Genomic DNA, 23,660 nt, shown 5'->3' with positions numbered 1-23,660 from the left:
AAAGAAAGAAAGAAAGAAAGAAAGAAAGAAAGAAAGAAAGAAAGAAAGAAAGAAAGAAAGAAAGAAAGAAAGAAAGAAAGAAAGAAAGAAAGAGAAAGAAAGAAAGACAATAATTATAATAATACGTTGAAATTTTACAAGGAGAGAACAGAACTGTGCTTACTAGATGTGGAAAGGGTAAGGGGACGGGGAGAAGGAGGGGGGTAATGAGAAGTTAGTGAGAAGTTGGTTGATGGACACAAACAATGATTCCGTACTGTAATGATGAATGAGCTAACTATCCTGATGTGACCTACACACATTGTAAACAACTATTGATAGTCAACTTCATACCCCATAAATGTGCACACTAAATTTTCTTTCAATAAAAATAAATAAGTAAACAAATAATTGTACCATGGACTCCCCCTAGTAGTAAGAACTTTAAACAATAGCAGAGTATTGGGATTCCACTTGGAGGCAGGAGGACTTTTCTAAACAGGGTCCTCGGAAAGGCTTTTCTGAAGAGTTACATTTGAAGAAGATCTAAGTGCAGCAAGGGAATGAATGACCTTAAGATCAAGTCAGAAAGTATCCTGGGCAAAGCAACAGCAAGTACAAAATCCTGAAGGAGAAATGAGCTCATTTTGTCCAGGAACAACAAGAATACCAGAGGGAAGAAGCAAGAGTGTGAAAAATCGGATGGATGGGGACAGGTTATTAACACAATAGTTTGGATTTTATTGTGTGTGTAATGGAAACACATTGCAGAATCTGAGTAGAGACTGGCATAATCTAATAATTCACTTTCAGTTGTTCTGTTTTTGGCCTTTGTTTTTCAAGATTGCTTCATAGAGAACAGATTATGGTGGAAGAAGTTCAGAAGTCAGCAGGCTATGGTGGCAGTTCAGGTGATATGTACAGGTGGCGGCAGTGAGTGGTGACGAGAGGATGTATTTGGGAAGGATGGTGATGGCTCTGGTGAACGTGTGCATGATCTGGCTGAGACAGTGGCTGCAGGAACAGAACTTCAGATGTGAGGAAGGTGCTATGGTTTGAATGTGTCCCCCAAACAATCATGTTGGCTGTGGGCAGTGGCTCTGTTCCATCTGTCTTCTCATTCCAGGAACAGAGGAAGGAACAGCTTGTAACTGGGATTTGCCATTCTTGTGGCAAAGTGAAAAGAATGGGAAAATGTGGGGCAAACACACAATGGCATGAAAAATTTCTGCTTGGAAGTGGCATGCTTGTTACTATCACTATTATTTACTTGGCAAAAGCAATCCCCATGGCTTGTCACCCACACTCAACAACTAACCATGCTCTTTCAACAGGGAAGTACCGCAAGTCAATTTCAACATGTGTGGCTGCAGAATTCCATTACCTAGAGGTAGGAAGCGACTAACTCAGGACAATAATACAATCTACCACAAGCTAGGTTATGCATTTCTAGTTATTTACTATTCATCTAGGTTATAAATGCAAAGTCAAAAATATAAGCAACAAAAGTTTTGTCAAGTTTGCAAGAAAGAGACAACAAGAGATATTAACAAATTACATGAATTAATTTTTCACTTTAAGATTGATAACTAAAAAATTTGCCCTAACCAGGTCAGAAATTATAGTACCTTGAGAAATCCAGAATAAGCCAGTAGTCACATCTACACATTATCATAAGACTGTTTCCAGACATACAGGCACCAGAGAAAAGTAATAAAATAACCTAGAAAGTTTCTTGTAATCTTTACCCTACATTCCTGCATGTAGGATGTAAGCTAGTAACAATCCAAAATCTGCACATGGGTACTAGCCAATAGAAAACCTGATATGATGGTAAGTGGTTCTGTCCTCTTCTCTTTCTCCTTTAATTCTCACCCTTTCTTGTGATTATAAAATACTAAGCTCTGCTGGTCCCCTTTGGAGTTTCCCCAGTTGCAATCGTTATATTGGCTTAATAAATTCCATGCTTTATATGGTCACCTTCAATTTAGGTCAACAAGATTATGTGTTATTAATGTACCAGAAAGCACACAAAGATTGCCTTCTTTGAAGAGGATTTGTTTGAAGATTTATCTAGGGTTGATTAACCAAAAACTACTTTATCACAGGTTCACAGAGCTTGATGTTTTAGACATTTATAAAATGTTTAATTTAATGAAGTGGCTAAGACATAGGATGGTTAGAAGAGCCAACCCTTGTTAAAGTGAAGTATTCAACCTCATACCCACCTCCCAGCCCTCCCCTCCCCCCACCTTCCATGTACACTTCCCTCTCATTCAACCCTTACTTCTCAAGTTTGTTGTCTCTTGCCTTCTGGAGTAAGCACTAAGTCCATTATATATATATATATTCTTCCCTTCTGAACATACATCCTTCCCCAATCACCTCTTATCAAATCTGGTTTTGTGTTGTTGTTTTATTAAGTTTATAAAAAGTATGAAGTATGGCATACTGATGGTCTCTGTTAGTCTCTCCTCTCCTGCACTTCAAAGGTGATGACTCTCCTGACTCCTAACACCATAGATTAGCTTTGCCTGTTTTTGTGTGTGTCTGGCTTCTTTCACTCAACACTAGTCTCATGGTAGTAGCTCATTCATCCTAATTGATGTACAGAAGCCTGTGGTGTGAATATATCACAATATATTCACCCATTCTACCGTGGATGGACGTTTGAATGGTTTCCATTTTGGAGCTATTCTGAATGGAGCTACTATGAACATTTTAGTTCATGTCTTTTGGGGAACTCAATTTGTAGGTTTTGTAGATTGATGCCTAGGACTGGAATGACTGTGTCATAGGGTAGGTATACATTTAGCTTTAATCATTTTCCAAAGGGGTACCATCCTCCAGACTTTTAGTGTGGATTCACATTCATTCAGAAAAGCCTTAACAGTCTGCACAGTATTTTCAAAAGAAGCAAACTGAGAACCCAGCTCTTCTGATTCCAAGCCTAGTGTTATTTCCATTTAGTAAATTCTAGGTCCTAATATCCTGCTTTTTTCTCTTCAATACTTTGCTGCCGTTTTCCTTTAACTCCTCACAGATTAATAGCTTGTCATTCATAAATATAGAGCTAGGGCTAGGGTCTGGAGCTCACAGACCCCTCAGGCCTGTTCACCAACTCTTCACACGCAGGTTTATGAGCTAGGTAACAAGCAAAATGTTCCTTGGAGCCTTGGTTGAAGAAGGAATAGTCTTTATTCAGCACAAACAACACTAGGAGCTAAGCAGTACAAAGAGAAACTCAAAAACTCAACTGCTACTGGCAAGATCCAAAGAAAAACTGAAACTGAGCAGCTGCCAGCAGAGTAAACATGCTCTATTTTTAGACAAGAGCTCTCTGCTGGCCAGCCTGCTTCACAAACTGCAGAACACACAATAGCTCCAAAATTAAAAAGATACATTGGTGCACATGCGTACTAACTCCACCCACACACAACTTCTTTATGAGAAATGTCCTGCTCAAACCCCCAGCCAGACCTGAGCTGAGGGAGCCTGACTAAATTATTCTCCTTTTCCCCACAATGAGCCATTCTCCTGAGAGGATTTTTTTGCCTCAAAGAGGATCAGTAGTGACTCTAAATAACCCTAATTGTGGGACTCTTGGGTTCCAGAAAAGATCAGTCTGTAGGAAGGAACTGGAAAGAAGAGACAGGGAGATCAAGGGAATTTCATTCACAGGAAAGTGTTCAACAGAATCACTCAAATCTCAGATGGCTGTTGATCTGATCTCTGATGAAACACAACAGAAAATAGAAAGCTCATCTTTTAACATGTGAACTTCAGGGCAAACACTCTGGAAAGCGATTGAACCCTGGCTTCTCCAAACCCAGACACATGCACCAAAGGGAAGCCTCAGAAGTCAAGTTAAACCACAGTCCTCCACATCTCTACCCTGGAGGCCATGAGCAGTAATTCACTGCTGGTTTCTTGAGGATCACCTGTATGTGAGCCCATGGCATGAAGAAACTGAGCAGAAAAAACTGAGAAAGAGGACGATGAAAATCAAGACCCAACCTGCTGAATACCCCCTCAGGTGTGCATCTGTTCCCCGGGACTGTGTTTTAATTAAAGAAATGACTTTTTGTATAGTTAGATATTTTCAACGTCTGGATATCAATGTAGCTGAAGTCAAGGGTACTAATTAATTGTGAATCACTCCAATAGTTGAATATATGGCCTCTTGAGCCTAAAGTGCAAATTTATGTAAAAACAATGTGAAAATTAGAAATGCATTGGCACATTTTTTTTAACCAGAACTGTAGCACTCTGTCTAGTCAAACAGACTGCTCATTTACAAGTTGTCTATATGCAAAGCATTCTGCCCCCCGGGAGCCTAAAATCTCCTTAGCAAATCATCTGAAATTTGAGAAGAGCTTTGTTCTGAACCTGCTTCCTGCTCTTTTCACTTTCTCTTCTCTGCTTCCAGCACTGTGGGCAAAAAGGCTTAGTGTGGAGGACACCTGGCCAACCCCGCACAAGCAAGGCCCACAGCGTAAGGCTCACCCTGGGACACTCATTTGAGCTCAGAGAAGGGGGTCTAAATGTGCCTGTCTGGAGCCTTGTCGAAATCAAAATCGTTCCAGTTTGCAGGACTCAAATATCCCTTTGCATCCTAGACCTGGTTAAGAGGCTATTTGCTGTTCAGTCCCAGACTAGCCCTTCTGACTTTCACCCGATGTGTAAGGTTCTAGGAAAGCAGAGCAGAGAGAGAGTAAGCTGATCAACACTGCGCACGGTGTGTTTGCCGTGAAGAGAGCTAGGCTGACAAATGCTAAGGGACAGCAGAAGGGGAAGCATTGGCTCATCTGCTCTGGGGCCCGCTGGCACCTGACAAGGAGATGGGCCAGAGGCCAGTCCCAGGAGATGCTTGGAGAAGCCAATGGGCAGGGCCAAGTCATTCCACACCTAGGAGTGGGGGGAGAAGCCTCCTAGGAAATTACCTTAGCTAATCATTGAGCTGTTGGGGCCGGGAGGGCAGTGGAAGAAACAGGAGGATCCTCCAGGAATGGGCAAGCAGCCAGGCCAGAGTTAATGGCAGCTCACCGGGCAAGAAAAGGCAGGCAGTAGAACACGACAGCTGAAGAGGTGCACTCCTGGGACAGGAGCTGCTTTGACAAGGAGTACAAATTACTGTCACCCTTTGAGAAATTGGCTCAGGTTTTTCCCAGTACCTCAATCCCAGATTAAAGGGACATCCCCAGGCTCCCAGCAGCTGGGACATTCAACTCTGTTTACTCCTCTGCTCGGTGGCCCCCTCTGCTGGCCACAGCTCATGTTTACTCAAGTTATAAAAAAGCCTAATTTTTCCACACTGAGTTAAATGCTGCTTTCAGTCATGAACAGTAAGTTCAGTTTTCACCAGTTTGGGTAAAATTTTTGTTATCTACTATTCTAAGACCCTGATACTCAAAAGTGTGGTTCCAAGATCAGTGTCTTCACTATCAACTGTGAGCTTCTTAGAAAATAAAAGCCTACCCCAGACTTCCAGAATCAGAATCTGCATTTTAACAAGTATGCACACTGAGTTTTGAGAAGTTATGCTCTAAGGGTATTATTCAAAATCCCCACTAGGCCAAACCGACTATGTTCTTCTCATAGAAAGCTGAGTTCTGGTATTTCCAGTTACCGCCAGGTAACCTTGAACAAAGCACTTCATTTCTTCGACCCTTAAGTCCTCATCTGTGAAATGGGGATGTTAATCTCACTTAATTTAAGATTATTAAATTGAGTAATAAATTAGAATTTGTCCTACAAATTGTGAATCCTGATAGAAATATTCCATTTATTCTTAACCTGACTTTTGATAATTAAGTTATAAACTCCTGAGAACAAAACAATCTCTCCTCTGCCTCTTTTTTATCTTCCCTGTATACTTAAGGACACCGTTCTGCCCATAATGAGGTTGACTATTTGACATCTGCAAAAACCAATCTCCTTTGGAATTCCCCCCCACCCGCAAAAAAATTCTAATTTCAATGCCTGACTCCAAACACAAAGATCCTGTCACTTTGACCTAATCCTCTGAGGTTCATCCCTCAAAATAATTATATTGTCTTTATCTATAAAGCACTTTGTTACTATGGCAACGCATCCATAATTACAAGTGTAACTGAGGATGGCTCTAACAAGTCAGTCTCCTTCCCAACAGAAATAAAAAACATTCTATTCTCCCAAATCTTACTGTCCGCCAGGTCTGCATCAAGTTCCTAGAAGATTCTTCCATTTATGTATGCATTATCGACACTATAGACCAATACGAGGAAATAGATTGATGCAGTAGGAAAACTACTGGAAGAGGAAATTGGAGATCTAGGCCTCACTCAGTTCGGAATCCGACACAAATTTGCGATTATACTTAGCACAGGGCACTCGACTTTCTAGGACCCCATCCTCCCTTTTTAAATGCAGATGAGGGTACAATATGCTTTCCTGCAGCTCAACCCCCATGATGTTCTGTACTATTTAGAGTTGATTTTAAGTGTCACTTAACTGAAATCATTCAACAAACCTTCCCTGCATTAAACATTAACACAGCTCTTTGTATATGGTGTGGTTCATTATCATGCCAATTAATGATTAAATATAACTCTCTGTCTGGACTACTAATTTTGCTAGACTTTTATGATTCATGATTTGTGCTATGTTGTAACGTTACCTCTTGAAACTGACATACTCACATTTATTGTTTTTTATTGCTTCTCTAAGGTGGCTTTTGAAAAGTGACACATGTTTACGAAGGGTTTAAAAGTTTGACCTGCTTGAAGGGAACATTACTTCACTGGCAGCAGAGCCAGGACCAGGGGACCGGTGCTTCGGGGGACTGGGCCATTTGAGCAGCAAACAAAGCAATGAGTAATTTGATGGACTGTGATGCCAACGCAACCATTTGCAATGGTTCATCCTGTGTGGTACCTGAGAGCAATTTCAATTCCATTCTGAGTGTGACCCTGAATACTGTGCTCACATGCCTGTTGGCCATGGTGATGTTCTCTATGGGATGCAACGTGGAACTCCACAAATTCCTGGGGCACATAAGGCATCCTTGGGGCATCTGCGTGGGCTTCCTCTGTCAGTTTGGAATCATGCCTCTCGTGGGATTCATCCTAGCATTGGCCTTTGAAGTCCTGCCTATCCAGGCCGTGGCGATTATCATCACGGGCTGCTGCCCCGGAGGGACTGCCTCCAACATCTTGGCCTACTGGGTCGATGGCGACATGGACCTGAGGTAAGATATCTACACGTCCAACTGTCATAGCGATCAATTAATCTTTTCAGAAGTCCGTGGTATTTTCAATGTCCGTCTGACCTGTCATTGATCTAAAATCCAACGAAGGAATTAAACAGGAGAGAATAAATGCCTTCATGTGCCTTCTGGCACAGCTGCTGAGCTACTAGAATCTGGGAGTGATACTTTGTGTTCGTGTTCTGTAATCTAGCTCGGTTAACAGGTAGTTGCATAATTGCTGTTTATCTCTGAAAAAAGATTCAAAGTTTTCCAAAAAAAAAATCTTTGCCAAGCTACAAGCTGCAGCTGGAAAAGTTTGTCCTGTTGGTAACAGAAATAACAAAAACAAAAACAAACAAAACCATTTTATTTGTAATGAAGAGGACCTTTGAAAGCAATGGTGAAATCAAACTATTCATCAAACCTTAGATCCTATGGCAAGACAATAGTCAGCTCCACCAACCAAGCCAGTTTTCTGGGCAGACTATCTCCCAGAAAGTTTGAAATTCGTTTTACCTCCACTGGCACTAAAAGAAAAAAAAAAACCTACAGCAGCTAGCTTTATTTTTAAATTATGCTTACTTTACTATAAAATAGAAAATCATTTCTCCACACCCCACAGAGTAATCTAAATTGCAGTGTTTGCTTAATTCATCCTGTGCCAGTCTGAACTAGCACTGGGGGAAAAAAAATAAAGTAATAGAAATAAGACTAAGCACTAATGTGACTAGACTGAGAACTTTAACTTTCAGAAGTAGAGTAGAATTGTGGTTACTAGAGGCCAAGGAGTTGGGGGGGAAGAATTGATAGGGAGAGTTTGGTTAATGCACCCCAAATCACAGCTATACAGGAAAAATAAGCTCGAGTGGTGTACAGTAGTGCTAGGCATCTATAATCAACAATGATTAATTGTATGCCTTCAAATGACTGGAAGAGCTCAAATGTTCTCATAACAAAGAAATGATAAATTTGGGGGATGATGATTTTGCTAACTACCCTGATTTGATCACTAAACATTGTATACGTGTATCAAAACATAACTCTGTACTCCACAAATATGTATAATCAGTACGTTTCAATTAAAAAATAAATTCCTTAAAAAATGCTAAAAGTTGGGGCCGGCCCGGTGGCGCACTGGAGTGTGCGCCGCTTGGGAAGCGCGGCGGCGCTCCCGCCAAGGGTTCAGATCCCATGTGGAGACCGGTTCCCGCTCACTGGCTGAGCGCGGTGCGGGCGCGACACCGAGGGTTGTGATCCCATTACCAGTCAGTAAAAAAGACAAAAAGGAAAAAAAAATGCTAAAAGTTGAATAGACAAATGTCTATTTTCTTACCTCACAATTCCTCATTTCCTGCTAAAGGTATGCATTTCTGCAGACCATCCAGGTGTTAATGCAATGCGTGCTCACTGAATACTGTATAGTAGGCAATCAGCTCTGTTATTCCCCAACTACTATATGCAGAGGAGAGAAGCTGGAAGTATAGAAATGTAACTACTGGATTGATCCAGTGCCTAGTGAGCAATTAGGAACTGGTTGTCTCATCTCAGCTGGTGCTAATCTCTCCAGAAGCTTTAGAAAAGTTATACAAACTATATACCTACACATCACTTAATTTTCACCTAAGGAAATACCGTATCTACCTTGCAATAGATTTGTATTTTTAGGAAACTCATGTAAAAGAACAAAGGATGGCAAATGCTGTTTAGGTTTAGTTAATCTGTGAACCACAATATACCAATAAAGTCTTTTAAACATCAACTTTTTTGACCTGGACATGGCATGCAGAAGTGAGAATTCTAAAAGGTAGCACCTACCAAACGGAGGAAAGTAAATTAAATTGAACATTGGGCTTTGACCTCCACTAAACAGTGTTTATATAATATTTGTAACTTTCTAACAACACAGAAGTCTTGTACATCAACATAATGCCACATAAAGCTTAGGTTTCCTAAGATTAAAAAAAAAAAAAGTATATGTGATGCTGGGTTGTTTGGTTGTTGAAATAGATTTTCTCCTGCAAGCTTAAACTAAAACCTAACGTAAAAACTCTGCTACCCTTTTCTGTGGTCTTATTTCTCTTGAAACAGGGGATGATTACGTAATCTTGTCTACCAAGTATAACAATTCCTGTAAATATCATTTGAAAAAAGATTGAGAAACAGAACCAAAAGTAAAATATCAAATCTTGGTAGAAAACCTCCAGCTGAATCAATGTAAATGAATCCTTCTTCAAGTCAGTATAAACCCTATGATGGGACATACAGCATTAATTTATTTAACTGTATAAAGTGTGCACTCCTCAGATCCCCATTGTCTTGCAAAGTATGTATAACACTAACATCTATTCAGTCTGATAGTCACCTGTCTAGAAGCCTCACCTATCCAGAACTCAAGAAGACCCAATAAAAGACTTTGCACACCCCAAATAAATTCCACTTAATCTCATAAAAATTCCTTGTGCAGAACCTACTTACCTTTTTAAATTCTAAAGCTCTGTGGTGCTATTTCCCAACACACAGAGGATTAGGAGCAAGAAGTGGGGAAGGAAGCAGGCTGTCAGAAAGGCAAGCCTGAGTCCTACAGCAGCAAGAAACCAGAACACCCACGAAGCTAAGCAGACAACTGACAAAGCCCAGCAGCCTCTGTATAGCTTACTCTAGGGACAAGCAGCACTATAAACACAACAGCCCAGAGGATATTGCTGTATTTTAGCACAGCAAATAATAATGCTTGTCACAATGGGCCTTAATCATTGAGAAGAGGTTAAATTATGCTGCCATATAAGACGACGGCATTATGCATTCTGTGTGTTAGGAGAAAAAAATGTTCAAATATCTCTTCAAAACGAATTGAGAGTAAAACCTCAGCTATTGAGTAAGTTTTCCAAAACTTTTTATTCTTCTGGAGTGAGTATAAATAGTCTCTTGATAATTTATTTAGACACAATCCTATCTAACATTCCATTTCCAGCTCTGAACTCTTGGAAATTTACCATCTCCATCTCCACTTAATTCTAGCCATGACAGTCAAGACATGATTATCTATACTCACAGTTACCTTCAGTAATGGAGCTGATGCCACACAATGCTAGCAAAACAATCCCACCTGGCCTTAACTTTCCTGGATGTGGTACCTGGAAGAAGAAACCAAAACAATTTCTCCTCACCTTATCATCTTTTCTGAACCCGGGAAGCCATTGCATTTTGCAATCTCTAGTGACATAAAAAAATTAATTATTGCTCAATGAAATTGCATGTGATTTTTCAGCTCCTTCTCTGACCTGAAAAGTTGTTGTCTGTGTGTGTGATCAGTGCAGGGATATTTTCACCTAAGTTATAGCTGTGCCACGGGCATCATATGCACAAAAAGTGTTGGGGGAAATAAAGATGACCTTCAGGGGAATTTGATGGTGACCAAGGCCCATGCTTCAGGAGACACAGAACCTCCTACCTCCTTTGTTTCTGCTCTGTCCCCAGAGACAGGCAATATCTGGTCTCTCTATCCTTAGTGATGGCCTCAGCCACACCATGAAAAGACTTTTTCTTCTTATTTTCCCTTCTTTGACTTCTTTGGGGGGCGGGGGAATCCATTCTTAAGCACCCTTCTCTCAGTTTCCCCCGATTTCTTCCTTCACTGACACCACTTTCTACACTCCTTTTTATTATTTTCTAGATTTTCCTAACACATCCTTTTTTCTTTGGCCAAATACTATGGTGTTTTTTTTTTGTTTTTTTTTTTTTTTTGTCTTCCAGTTCAGCAATCACTGATATTTTAGTTATTCAAGATCTCTGACCCTTTGGCTTATCACAAATTCAAAGTAATCCCTACAATTTCAACTACATAAGCATCCATCTCCTCTCTACTCTGGGAAAACTAACTCAGTACCATTTGGCTCTTTCTCAAAGTAACCAAGGTTTGTTTCTTCTGAACAGCACATTTTGATTTTACTAGCTAATATTGATTAGACAGTATTAAGTGTATACACAGTGCTAAGTATTCAAAATGCATTTAACCCTCCAAGAATCCTCTGAGGTCAGTACAATTATTTTCTTCATTTGATGGATGTTAAAATTAAGGTTCATAACATTGACCAAGGTCATTGAGCCAGTGCATGTCAGAGTCAGAATTGGAATCCAGAACTATCCACTGACTCCTACCCAGGCTTATAAACGTTGAGCTACATTATTTCTGTCACTTACTATTTCTTCAGTTTCTAGTACCTCCTGTATACCCTTCCCTTGATCCTTCAAATTCGGTGTCTCGCTACTAATACAATTACAATTTTTTGGCATTCCTTATCAGTGATTTCAATGAATTCCTTAATATTCTCAGACTTCTCACTTCTTTCTTTCTTTTACTTCCACACACGAAAAATCTCTCTGGCAATTAATAGATCTAAAATCAAGAATTAAAACCAATTGACTTTTTTATTTCCTTAAGCATTAGTATTTTTCCTCATTCCAATATAAATTCCTAGCAGTATTTCTATTTTTGACATCTGTGCCCTTTATAGAAATCCAAATGCTTTCCTGTAAAATGATGTTTTCCTTTTGTTACTTTATTCCCCTACATTGTTCCTTAAAATTCTTCATCTGTGCATCATTTTTAATCTCATTTTGAGTGGTTTGACTTTGTTCTTATATCGGTTCAAAGAGAATCAACTTCAAGTCCCTCTTATCCCTCTGCGGCATCTTATCGTCAGCATCTTATCTGCAGCATCGTATCGCCCACTAAACCTAAACCGTTTCCTTTTCCAACACCTATCTTGTCCCTCATGGTCTCTACAAAACTGCTCTCACCAATCTCAAAACCCTGATACAACTTCATAAATTGTCTTAGCAATAATTCAGAATTGAAGCCTTCACATGGAAATTTGGAAAAAAAACAAGGAGAGAACGAAACTACCTTCTAAAAATTGTACTCATAGTTTAAAACCGAAAAATTTCGGCATTCTCTTCATAAACTGTGATCCAGTTTATAAATCCTACCCTCACCCCTCACCCCTTCCTCACCTAAAAAACATATTGGATGCACAGGAATAAAAGTGATTTTATTACGGGGTAACTTTAAAGCCATTCTAATATATTTTTAAAAATAAAAGATAAGAAAGAGAGGAAGGAAGGGACAGAGGAAAAATCATTTACACACTCCAGTACTTTAGTTATAAGTAGGACAAATCCCTATTAATAGCCAACTTATTTTTCTGGTGTAGGACTCTGCCTTAGCGTCCTATTTTGTCTCTAAATTAAGTCAACCTATGACCATAGTAGATTGAACTTCTTAGTAAGTGTTTTAAATACATCTCCAGCATTGGTTATTGTTACAATATCTTAGCTCTATAATACAGGAATTTTTTAATCTAAATCCTCTAAACTCATTTTAAGTGAAGTCATTCCTCATTTTAAAAAAATGATTATTAGGAAAGTTAAGCCTCCTGAGAGACTTTGCCCCTATCCTTTATTTTGCCCAAACTGTGCAAATTTAGTTAGATGCATTGAAATGAAATTCTTTACGTTTAGCTGTTTTCCTTAGCATAGTGAAGAGTTGCTGTTGTTGTTTGGGGGAGGGAGGAGAGGTGCTGTAAATATTCAGCATTTTACTTCAAGGGCACACATAATACCTTTAAGAAACTACTACTCTGATAGTCTCAACGCTACAGCTACTGGAGAAGGGCCTTTTAGAAATATTCCTGTAAGGAATATGCTGATTCTATATGACAGCAGAACACAAAATACATGCAGTTGTGGCTCTATAAGTCACAATGAGAACTAGCTCTTAACGAGTGCCTTGCGTTGTTCTAAATACTGGATCCCATTACCTCACATGATCCTGATAGCCTATGAGGTAATGATGATTCTGATCTTCATTTTAGATAAGGAAACTGGCAGAGAAGTCAAGTAAATTGCTCAAAGACACATACTAAGTGGTGCCTCCTGCTTCCAACCCAGTCAACGTGTGGCTTTGGAGCTCAGGTGCTACATCACTCTGTTCTACATCCAGAGAATGTGGTCCTGTGCATAGGGCACTTCGAAGAGGACCAGGGAAACCCACTACCCAAAAATCTCTCTTCCACCTGCTGTCACAGCACTGAAAACAACATCATTTGATATTATTTCTTCCATGTCAAAAGCAAGATCCACTTACTCAGACAGATCCAATTACTAAATACAATGTTCTTGGTAGGAATGATACCAGACCCCAGTTCTTCTGAATTTGGCCAGTTGTTAGCCGCTTACTCAGTCCTGAGAATCCAGGCCTACCTTGTCTGCTTGCATGTTTTCTTGTTGTTTTTTTTTATTATTTTTAAGTCAGTTTCCTCTTCTTTTCTCAAGCTATCACTTGAGCAATAATTTGTATGTTTTATGCAAAGACACTGAAGTCTCCTCGCTCAGACATTTACTCTCCTCCAATGGCCCAGGGAGGCCCATCTCACACCAGTGATGTCAGATGAGGGAAGTCTCTTGTGGGCTTGGCTGGCGCAAACATGTTTGTTGTTATCTGATTGGAGATTTGAGGGTGGCATGTCCAGGCACCTTGTACCTTGTTTAATAATGAATTTAAACCATCATGAAACACTTTCTCTGACCCTGGAGAACAAGTTGAAAAGGATGAATGGCACAAGGCAAAATAGAAAGACACCAAATCTGAACCATTTTGCCCAAGGCCAGGTCCTGCACAAACCTGGGCACGTGTATATTTCTGCCCATACTGGACGTGATGCTACTGGTTGAGACAGGCTCTTGCAGAACTTTCTAATCATAGATTGAAACTGAAGCAGCCAGTCCCCTAGAAAACACAGGTGGACACATCATCAACCTTCCTGTTTCCTTGCAGCGTCAGCATGACGACATGCTCCACGTTGCTCGCCCTTGGAATGATGCCGCTGTGCCTCTATATCTACACCAAAATGTGGGCCAGGACTGGGACCATCGTAGTTCCTTATAACAACATAGGTAAGTCCTCCCTCTGCAAGACGGTTTAACATTACCTTCAAACTCTCTGCATGCCCCCGGCTCGGTTCTCAGACCAGGCTCACACCCAGCCATTGTTTCCTTCTTGCACTATGGGCAGTTTTTGCCCAGTTACAAATTCATTATAATAGAAAGATATAAAGTTATGAAGTTACAGTCAGATAGGAAGCATAAGTTCTGGTGCTCTTCAGTGAAAATAGCTAATAATATTATATTGTATATTTCAAGAGAGCCAGAAAAGAAGATCTTGAATGTTATGACTATGAAGAAATGATAAATGTTTAGGTGATAGATATGCTAACTATTCCAATTGGATCATTATACAATATATTATGCACGTGATGAAACAACAAACTGTACTCCACAAACACATACAATACAAACAATTAATTTTTTTTTTAAAGTTTCATTATAGTCACTTCTGCATTTGGATGAGTGTTGACATTCCAAATCCTGACCGATGGGAGAACCTGCTTTTTCTTCACTTCTAATTACCAGTAAAGGAGCAAACCTGAGGATCCCCCTCCTTCCCAGCAGTCTTGACTGAGGAGGCTACAACTGCTGGGGTGTAGAAGCCCCATCTTTTCCTTGACCAGGGTGTTACTAGTTCATGGTAATAGGAGTTTGCATCCAGACACTCAAATTGAAGTACAAAAAAAAATGTATGAAACTATTTCAAAATAGAGCACCTAGTAAGTGATCATGAGTGTCACAATAGGAAACTACCAGGTAAAACGCTGGACTGTGAGCCACGTCTTGATATAAAAGTTGATTCAGGGCTGGCTGATTAGCTCACTTGGTTAGAGAGTTGTGCTGGTAAACCCATGGTCAAGGGTTCAGATCCCTGTACCAGCCAGCCGCTAAAATAAATAAATGAATAAACGAATGAATGAATGAAAAGTTGATTTAATGGCACAGTCTGTATTTCATGCCCTGGAAGTCAGATTTGCTGGTGATGACTTGGTCTCCACTCATTTCAACTCCGGGATGCTCATCCCCATCCCAAAAGAGCTTCTTTTCTGTTTCTGGGAGAACACAGGATGGTGGGAGATTACGTTGTTGGTATAAAACAGGAATTAGGGTCAAGGGAAGAATAAGATAGTTCCTAGCTACCAAAGCCAGGCACTTCCCATAGAACTATTATGAAATAAGATGAGACACAGGTGAAAGAGTACATCCCTACAATCACCAGGTCCATCAGGTGCTACACAGCCTTTTTTCAGCTGACCTTAAAAGCAAATGTCTTCCTGATGAGCTGCCTTGAAAAGGTGTGGGTTTCCCAATGCAGGGAGCGTATAAGCGAAAGCCAAATGGTTATTCATCAGGGTGTTTGTGAAAGGGATTCCTGTTGGGATGGGAAGATGGACTGAAATCCCTTTCATTTCGAAAAGAGATTGTTTCTGTGATTAAATGTGATTTGATGCATATACAACTGAATTAGACCAAAATTTGTGAACATGAATTAGGGATGATCTGTATTACAGTATTTTCAGATAGTCTCTTCCTTCTTTCTCCCTTACTCCTACCTTAGACAAAAAAAATAAAGATAAAAATAAAACAGTGGACCTTCTTGACATATGCCATTCAGTATGGGTTTTCTCTGTACGAGATTCTTCTGCCGATCTCTTGGGAATTCTTTCATATCAGACATAATCTCCAGAAAGCAGGTGCTGTAGGGACCTTCCATGACCATCTGCCTATGCCTCATGCTGCTTAACTCTCTGTCTGCTCTCTCAGTGGACACCTTCCTTAGAGTTAAAGCATGCGGTTTGTTTGATTAGTGAACACTGTAGGCCTCTCACAGGATCTGCCTGCTGAGTGAGAAACTTTGATTACACATTAATCACTATTTAAGTAAATAATTTAAGGCTTAAGATGTTTTCCTCTTGATATTCATTGTCTTCTGGAAAATGCCCCATGTGAATATTGAAATTTTAACTACAGTGTAAATGACTTATACCATATCCTTTCATGTGAACAAATTTTGAAAGGTGAAGAAAATGAGAAATCAGTTAGCACCCCCATGGAGGAAGAGGTCATCATAAAAGAGGTAAAACATGAAAAAGAAAAAAAGAGGAAAATAGAAGAGAAAAGAAAAGGAAAACGAAAAAAGAGGAGTTTGAAAAACATAGAAATTAGCTTTGCTTGCTCACCATAAGTTTTGCCCAGGCCTATCCTCCAGTCTAACCTTTTTTTTGCTGTTGGTTTTTCTAGTCCTTTAGTGTTGAAACCAAATGAGGTGACTGCTTCACAAGATATTATCACCACTTTATAAATGAGGAAATGGAGGCTCAGGGTAATTGTTAAATTTGCTCAAGATCACTGGGAAGCTGGAAATAGCCCACTGGTCTGCTCTCCACCCTGCTCTGTGGCCAGGCATTGGGTTTGCTACAGCTTCCATGCGGTGTCCCACACACTCTGATGACTCGGGGAACAGCTGCAGAGCCCCCTCAGGGGTGACATCTGGATGGGGAGGAAGCAGACTGTACAGCAGGCACCACTGCAAAAAACCACTGCGGCAAGTGCTTGTTCCTGCTCCTCTCTATCCCAAATTTACAAACATCTCATACCAAAAACTTGACATCTGTTTAGTGCTCCTTTTTACCCACTTTACAAATGGAGAAACCAAAACTCTGAGGGGTTGGTTTGCCCAATTCCCACATCTTGTAAATAAGGAAAGGTTCAGCTCCGAGTCCATCTGGCTCCAATTCCACCTTGTGAATCCGTTTATGACACTCTTTCATTCTTGTTTCTCTTTCTATCTTTCTTTCCTCCTGTAGCTACTGTGTAAACTTGGTTAAAGACCGAGTGATGGCTTCAGTGATATAACTGTGAGCACAAGCTTCCTCATCGCTGTAGACAGGCATAATAGACAGCACGGGCATATGAGGACTAAGTGAAACAAACAGAACCTGGGGGAGAAAAGAGCAAGATCCCTCTCCCACCGGGGAGGAAAAAGTCACAACACCCACCTCCATAGGCAAGAGCCACACACAGTAGGGGTGAAGAAGGGCAGGGAGTGTCTTTCTCATCAGCTCCAAGTTTCTGAGCCTCATCTGGCTAGGAGAGGAAAAGCAATTTGCCACGGATTTCAGCAGGTGATTCTGCTTGTGTGTTTACCCTGTTGCCTTGGGCTGCCCCAAACAGTAAGAACTCTTAGCCAGCAGGGCCAAACATATCCAATACATTAAAAATATGCTATCAAAACCTAACCACACTTGCCTTCCAAGCACAGCATTTGCACCTGGATTTAAGCTACCACAATACAAACAAGTTGCATCAGATGGCTTTAATTTAAGGCCTACAAACTTCACAAAATTAGGGAATGGTCTAGAAATTCAAGGGAGAAAGTCTCCTCCCAAAGTAGAAGGATGCCTGTATCCCCAGAGGGGATTCTTCTGAGGGATCTTCCCAGTACATTTGTCAATGTCTCTTCTTCAATAGGTTTTGTGCCATTATTTTGTCCTTACTCCCTACCCATATTTTTTTATTTATTTTATTTTATTTTATTTTGTCCTGCCCTTAGTATTCATCCTTAGCCATTATTTAACTCTGCTGAGTAATTTCTGGACAAAAGTAATTGCCATGAGGGCTAAAAAGCTATCAGGAAATTAGGTTTTTATCATTACTGTATTCATTTAAAATGAATATTTACAGCCTTGGAATCTATAATCTGTAACCCAGTTCTAGTTCAATCTACCCCAATAGTATGCAACGTGGACTCTCAATTATATTCTTCAATTCCACTTTCTCATACTGCTTGAAAAGGATGTTTAAGAAAGAAACAGCTCATGAGAACTTAGAAGTTGTTGGTGCTATTATGTGAAAGGATCTATTGAATAAATGAGTGTTAAATAATATGGAGAAACAAACCATATGTCACAAGAACAGCGGTAAATTTAACATGGTGAAATTGAAGTGTGACTCTCTTACCTGGCCGGATGAGGGCGTTGATGCAAAGAATTATAATTACATGAGAGGTCGCCACATATATTATCCCATGGGAAACTTAAAGCACGTTTTCAACCTGTTCTCTCACCTCTCTGCTGTAGATTTGAATAACCAAAATTAGTTTTAACCAGAAGTCATTAGCTTTCAGAATGCCGGGAGATCTTGAGCTAATTTTGAAACTTTTTTTTTTTATTTTAAAGTATTTTGAAATATTTCTTTTATGTCTACTACCATGAAGTAACAAACAAATGTAAAATATCATTTATTTGCCCCATAAGAACACACATACAAACACACACACAGACTTTGGCAGGCATTTTTAGAATATGAAGAAGAAAGAAGCCAAGATACTGACAAATTGAAACTAAAGTATATTGCAGTGTAAGGAACTCTAAAAAATTAACCCAGGATTAAGAAAAAGAAATTCTACTCTGCCATAAAAAAAAAAAAAAAAAAAAAAAAAGAATTTCTGCCATTTTCAGCAACATGGATAAGCTTGGAGAAAATTATGTTAGGTAAAATAATCCAGGCATAGATGGGAAAATACCACATGTGCTCACTCATAAGTGGGAGCTAAGAGAGAAAGAAGGAAGGAAAGAAAGACCACAGTGGTGTGCTGGACTTACAGAGGGAGAGAGCACACCTAGGGCTGTGTCAAGAGGGAGGGTGGTAAGGGAGGTCGGGGATTAACTTGGTGTGGGACATGGGGAATAATCACGATTTGTGGTAATGGACATGCTGATCATATTAATCTGATCACATCTTCAGCACAGGTGGTGATGGTCAGCTTTGTATCCCATGAATATGCTTAATCAATAAAAAACACAATTTATATCATCAATGTTATCAACTCTTTACCAGTGATTTTAAACTATTTACTGGAGCGGGTAAAGAAGTAGACTTCGTGTGTGCACGTGTGTTTAACTCCGCATTCTGTTTTGAATATTCAAGAAGGGAGACTGAAACACTGCCTAAGCCTTTTCTAGGCTGCTTGCTCTGGTTTTCCTCTCTCCGATGCTTTGTGTTCTATCGATCACATTGCTTTTCTGTCATTTTAGGTATTTCTCTGGTGGCACTTGTTATCCCTGTTTCCGTTGGAGTGTTTGTTAATCACAAATGGCCCAAACAAGCAAAGCTCATACTTAAAGTGAGTATCCCATGCTATGGGCTGCCCAGCTAAATGCTTCGTAGTGAGAACTGAAATACTATTGTCTTTTCATCTACGACAGTGTTTTATTCTCGTTATTTAATTACCTTCTAGGGGGGCCTGAAGTTATTAATCAGACAGTCCACTCTTCTAGAATTTGCTCCCTTGTCCTATCCACAAAGCAAATTTTTATCCACCCTTTGAGATAACCAATTCAGACATCACCTATTGGTTTCCTATATTCTGTACTCACAGCCATTGCTCTTATCTCCATTATGCGGGTTCATGTTATAAAATATACCTAGACGGCTGTCTCGGAAAATAGAACGTATCTTTCTTATCTCTGTATCCATATGGCCATTTCAGTGCCTGGCAATTGGCAATATCATATCATATCATATATGTATTAACCATTCATTCCTTTTTAACTATATTCTATCTAGATGATGTCTAGATGATGTGGATAAGGTTATGAATATAGATGACATAGATAGATTTTTCTGCTCAATGGGCAAATTATTTAACAGGTATAACAAAAATGTTATAATTTTATATAACAAAAAAATGTTATCATCTCTACATTTTTTTAAAAACGTGAAAATGAGAAAACAATAAAAACAGTGGCTTATATTTGCATGCGCCTTTCTTAGTTTTTACATAGTTTTATACTCATTTTCTCATTATTATTACAACCATTAAAGGTGGTTGAGGCAAGATTTTATACCCAATTACAAACAAAGAAACTTAAGTTCCAAAAGGTTCATGATTTGCCAAAGGAAGAACAGGAGGAGCCGAGTCTCCAGCCACGTCTTCTGGGCTCTTATTGTAGCAAGTTTTCTTCCTCTCTGACCATGATAATTTGCAAGCTAGAAAATTTTCTTCAGGCTAATTGAGCATGGATGCAATATGTTCTATTGTTTTTTTTTTTTTTTAATTAAATCATGGGACAAGAAGCAGTATTTCCAGTGGGCTGAGTCAGGCCTTCAGGCCAGAAATACATAGAAAGATAACTTCATTATCACTTCCCCCAAGAGAAGACAGACAATTGGACTTGTCTCTGACGAACATACTCGAATTTGCTTCAACACACGATTGTCAGTTTCCCTTGTTCCTTTTTTGCAGGTCGGGTCCATCACAGGTGCTCTCCTCATTGTGATCATTGCCGTGATCGGAGGGATATTGTACCAAAGTGCCTGGGTTATCGTTCCCAAGCTGTGGATTATAGGAACAATATTTCCTGTGGCTGGTTACAGCCTGGGGTTTCTTCTGGCCAGAATAGCTGGTCAGTCCTGGTACAGGTATGCTGTTTTGGTAATTCAGAATGGAAATTTTTGTCTATAATAACGGTTGCATTTGTTTGCTTGGACCTCCGTGACAAAGTACCACCAATTGAGTGGCTTAAACAACAGAAATTTATGTCTCATAGTGTCAGAGACTCAAAGTCAAAATAAAGCTCCCACGGGATCGATTCTTTCTGAGGGCTGTGGGAGAAGGGTCTGCTCCAGGCTTTTTCCTAGGCTTGTGCATGGTGCCTCCTCCCTGTGCATCTTCATGTCACTGTCCCTCTATGTGTGTATTTGATTAGGGCACACCCTAATAACCTCATCTTAACGATTATATCTGTCACGACCCTATTTCCACACAAGATCACATTCTGAGGTACTGGGGATTAGGACTTCAACATATGACTTTGGAGGTAAGGGGGACATAATCAACCCATAATAGCTGTAAACACTGATAACAAGTTCAAAATTCTTCACCTGTGGTCGTATTCAACCTATTTCTGAATAGGTCGTCTAAATAGACTTATTCCTTCACAACTTCTGCACATTGGGCACAAAGAAAATACTGACTGCCTCTTTTTTGCTCTAATTCTTCTGGACCATCTCCCATAGACTGCAAGTCATAGGGCTCGTCCATTGTTATACATTTTTGTTCTCCAAGCAGAGAGACTCTAACAAAAGCATTTAGGCAACCCTCATTTCTCCAGCCAGCAGCAGGCTGAACTCATCACCCAAAGATGCTGAATATTAGAATGGGTTTAGCACTTATGGGGCAAACACTTTACCATAAGTGCTAAACCCATTTTTTTTTTTTTTTAGCACTTTGGTACTGGGTAAAAACATTTCCTCTTCTACTAGTCCACTAAATCAACAGGTAGCAAGAACAGTAGGTGTAGGACCTTGAGCATGTGTGAGGTTGGAGAAGACAGGAGCAGTGCTGGACAGTGGAGAGAGTGCACTGTTTGAGTCAGGCGGACCTGGGCTGGGTGCTAACCCTGCCACTTGCCAGCTATGGGACCTTGGGCCAGGCACTTACTCTATCTCTGTATTTTCTCATCTATAGAATGGGGACAATAATTTCTACCTTGTAGATATTTGATCAGGATTTAATCAGAACAAAACAAATTGAACAGTAAAACAACAACTATAAGAAATACTGTATCTTGAGTATTTTTCTGAGCTTCTGCTCCGTGTTCTGCACTATTACCAAGGACAGAATTGAAAAGGGTACCAATTATGGAACACAATTATAAATGAGCCTGCTCCTCATATATGTAGCTATTACATATATTTATTCCTATTGTATATAATACATTAGGTTATTATATAATATGTATTAATAATTCATATACTTTTTCGACATAAAGCTATAGATTGATTAAATATATATTAAACATATGCATTAAAAGCAGAGACAGAATATATATGTACTTGTTCTCATTGTATCTGCTTTTAATGTTGTACAATAACAAAACAACTAAAACATATCCTCTTCACATTTCCTGCAGGTGCCGAACAGTTGCTTTGGAAACAGGGATGCAGAACACCCAGCTGTGTTCGACCATCGTACATCTCTCCTTCTCCACCGAGGATATTAGTCAAGTGTTTACCTTCCCACTCATCTATACCGTTTTCCAGCTTGTCTTTGGAGCAGCAGTCTTAGGACGTAAGGAATAATGCTAATCCCATGTCATTATGATCTGCTTCTTTGCAAACTCCCGAAATAGCTAAAATGGCATTTTTTTAACTCCTTGTTCCTGGCAGTAAATTGTTACAAATAAGTGAGAGAGAAAAACCACCTATAATATTATAACGACTTACCAACTGCTGATGAAAAGATTGTAATCTTACCAAAAGGTTCTAATGAAGATTAGCTTTAAGTGGACAGTAATGGAGGTCGATTCTCTCCATTGACTTTCTTTTCCTCAGGAATTAGGGAGACAGATCAACCTGTTAAAATCATTTTCTCGTGTGCCTTCCTAAATGCTTCCAGGAATCCAGGATTTGGTGATTTAAAAAAAATTGTCTAGATATGCTTTGTAAATACAGGATATTTATCAGAATATTGGTATACAAAGGATATTTATCAGGCTCAGCTATAAGGCAGATATGTGCATATATGTGAGCATGCATGTATATATGTATATATATATATACATGCATATATATTTAAATACCCATAAATTGAAGCAGCTGGAGCAAAATTGTTCTGTATTTAAAATACCAGGTAGAGTTGACTTGAGTCTTAATTTTACTCTGCTGTAGCATAAGGCTTTCTCCCTCTGCCAGTAAGCCCTACCAGTCACTGGTCTTCACCTCATTGAAACTTTTCCCCACATTTTGCTATCCAAGGACTGATGATGATTAATGCCTATTTTTGGACTCTACTTTTTTTAAATAAAGAAGCTACTTTTGAAAGCTTCATGGCATTTTAACAGGAAATGCAAAGTACAGGACAAAAATACTGGAAATGTTAAATTATAAAAATGCCCGCAGATACAGTTTTGTTTTGTTTTGTTTTAATTCTCTGCTCACCACGAATAGGTCTTTGACTTGCCTGGGGGTGCCTGTCATCCTCTGCTCTACTGTCCTGATGTCCTTCTCAAGCAGAGGCTTCCTTTCTAGAACCAAACATTCTGGATCCACTAAAAACATCCCGCTGATTTATCACTGGTCCAGGAGACTCGGGTCCATGGCCTAAAAGCCTTGTTTCCTTGTATAATAACCTTGTTTTATTGCACAGAGGTCTACCCAATTTGGCACACCGTGAGATTTTTTCAAATAATTAGTAATGTCTACGAGACAAGCCAGAGGAAGTGAACTAACTGCTTGATCGAACAATTAAGTAAATGCACTAGTTGAACAACTAACCCAAAAGGGATTGATTAATAGAAAATCAAGCTACAGGAATGAGGAGGAGAGCACTAGAGCTGGCCTTGTGCTTTCCCACAGTTTTATCAGAAAGTGTGAAAACAAGGAAGGAGTCTTGATAAGTGCAGACAATGCCTGGAAACATATTTGGTGATAGGATTAAGAATCTAATTATATTTTGGAACAAGGAGAGGAAGGAAAGAGGGAGGGAGGGAGGGAGGGAGGGAGG

General features: G+C 39.6%; 1 protein-coding gene across 1 annotated transcript in view; it reads left to right on the top strand.

Moving 5' to 3' along the window:
- The first annotated feature begins 6,830 nt into the window (after positions 1-6,830).
- Positions 6,831-23,660, top strand: part of SLC10A2 (solute carrier family 10 (sodium/bile acid cotransporter), member 2) — an 18,568-nt gene continuing 1,738 nt past the window's right edge. Inside the window, exons 1-5 of the mRNA XM_008583312.1 lie at positions 6,831-7,207; positions 14,043-14,161; positions 19,189-19,277; positions 20,400-20,575; positions 22,069-22,226. Of these exons, the coding sequence (XP_008581534.1) occupies positions 6,831-7,207; positions 14,043-14,161; positions 19,189-19,277; positions 20,400-20,575; positions 22,069-22,226 (919 nt within the window). The remainder of the gene's footprint in view (positions 7,208-14,042; positions 14,162-19,188; positions 19,278-20,399; positions 20,576-22,068; positions 22,227-23,660) is intronic.

The sequence above is a fragment of the Galeopterus variegatus genome, unplaced genomic scaffold (assembly GCF_000696425.1).
Source record: "Galeopterus variegatus unplaced genomic scaffold, G_variegatus-3.0.2 Scaffold8, whole genome shotgun sequence".
Classification (NCBI taxonomy): Eukaryota; Metazoa; Chordata; class Mammalia; order Dermoptera; family Cynocephalidae; genus Galeopterus; species Galeopterus variegatus.
The sequence above is the reverse complement of the archived record's forward strand: the minus strand, read 5'-3'. Positions and strand labels throughout refer to the sequence as shown.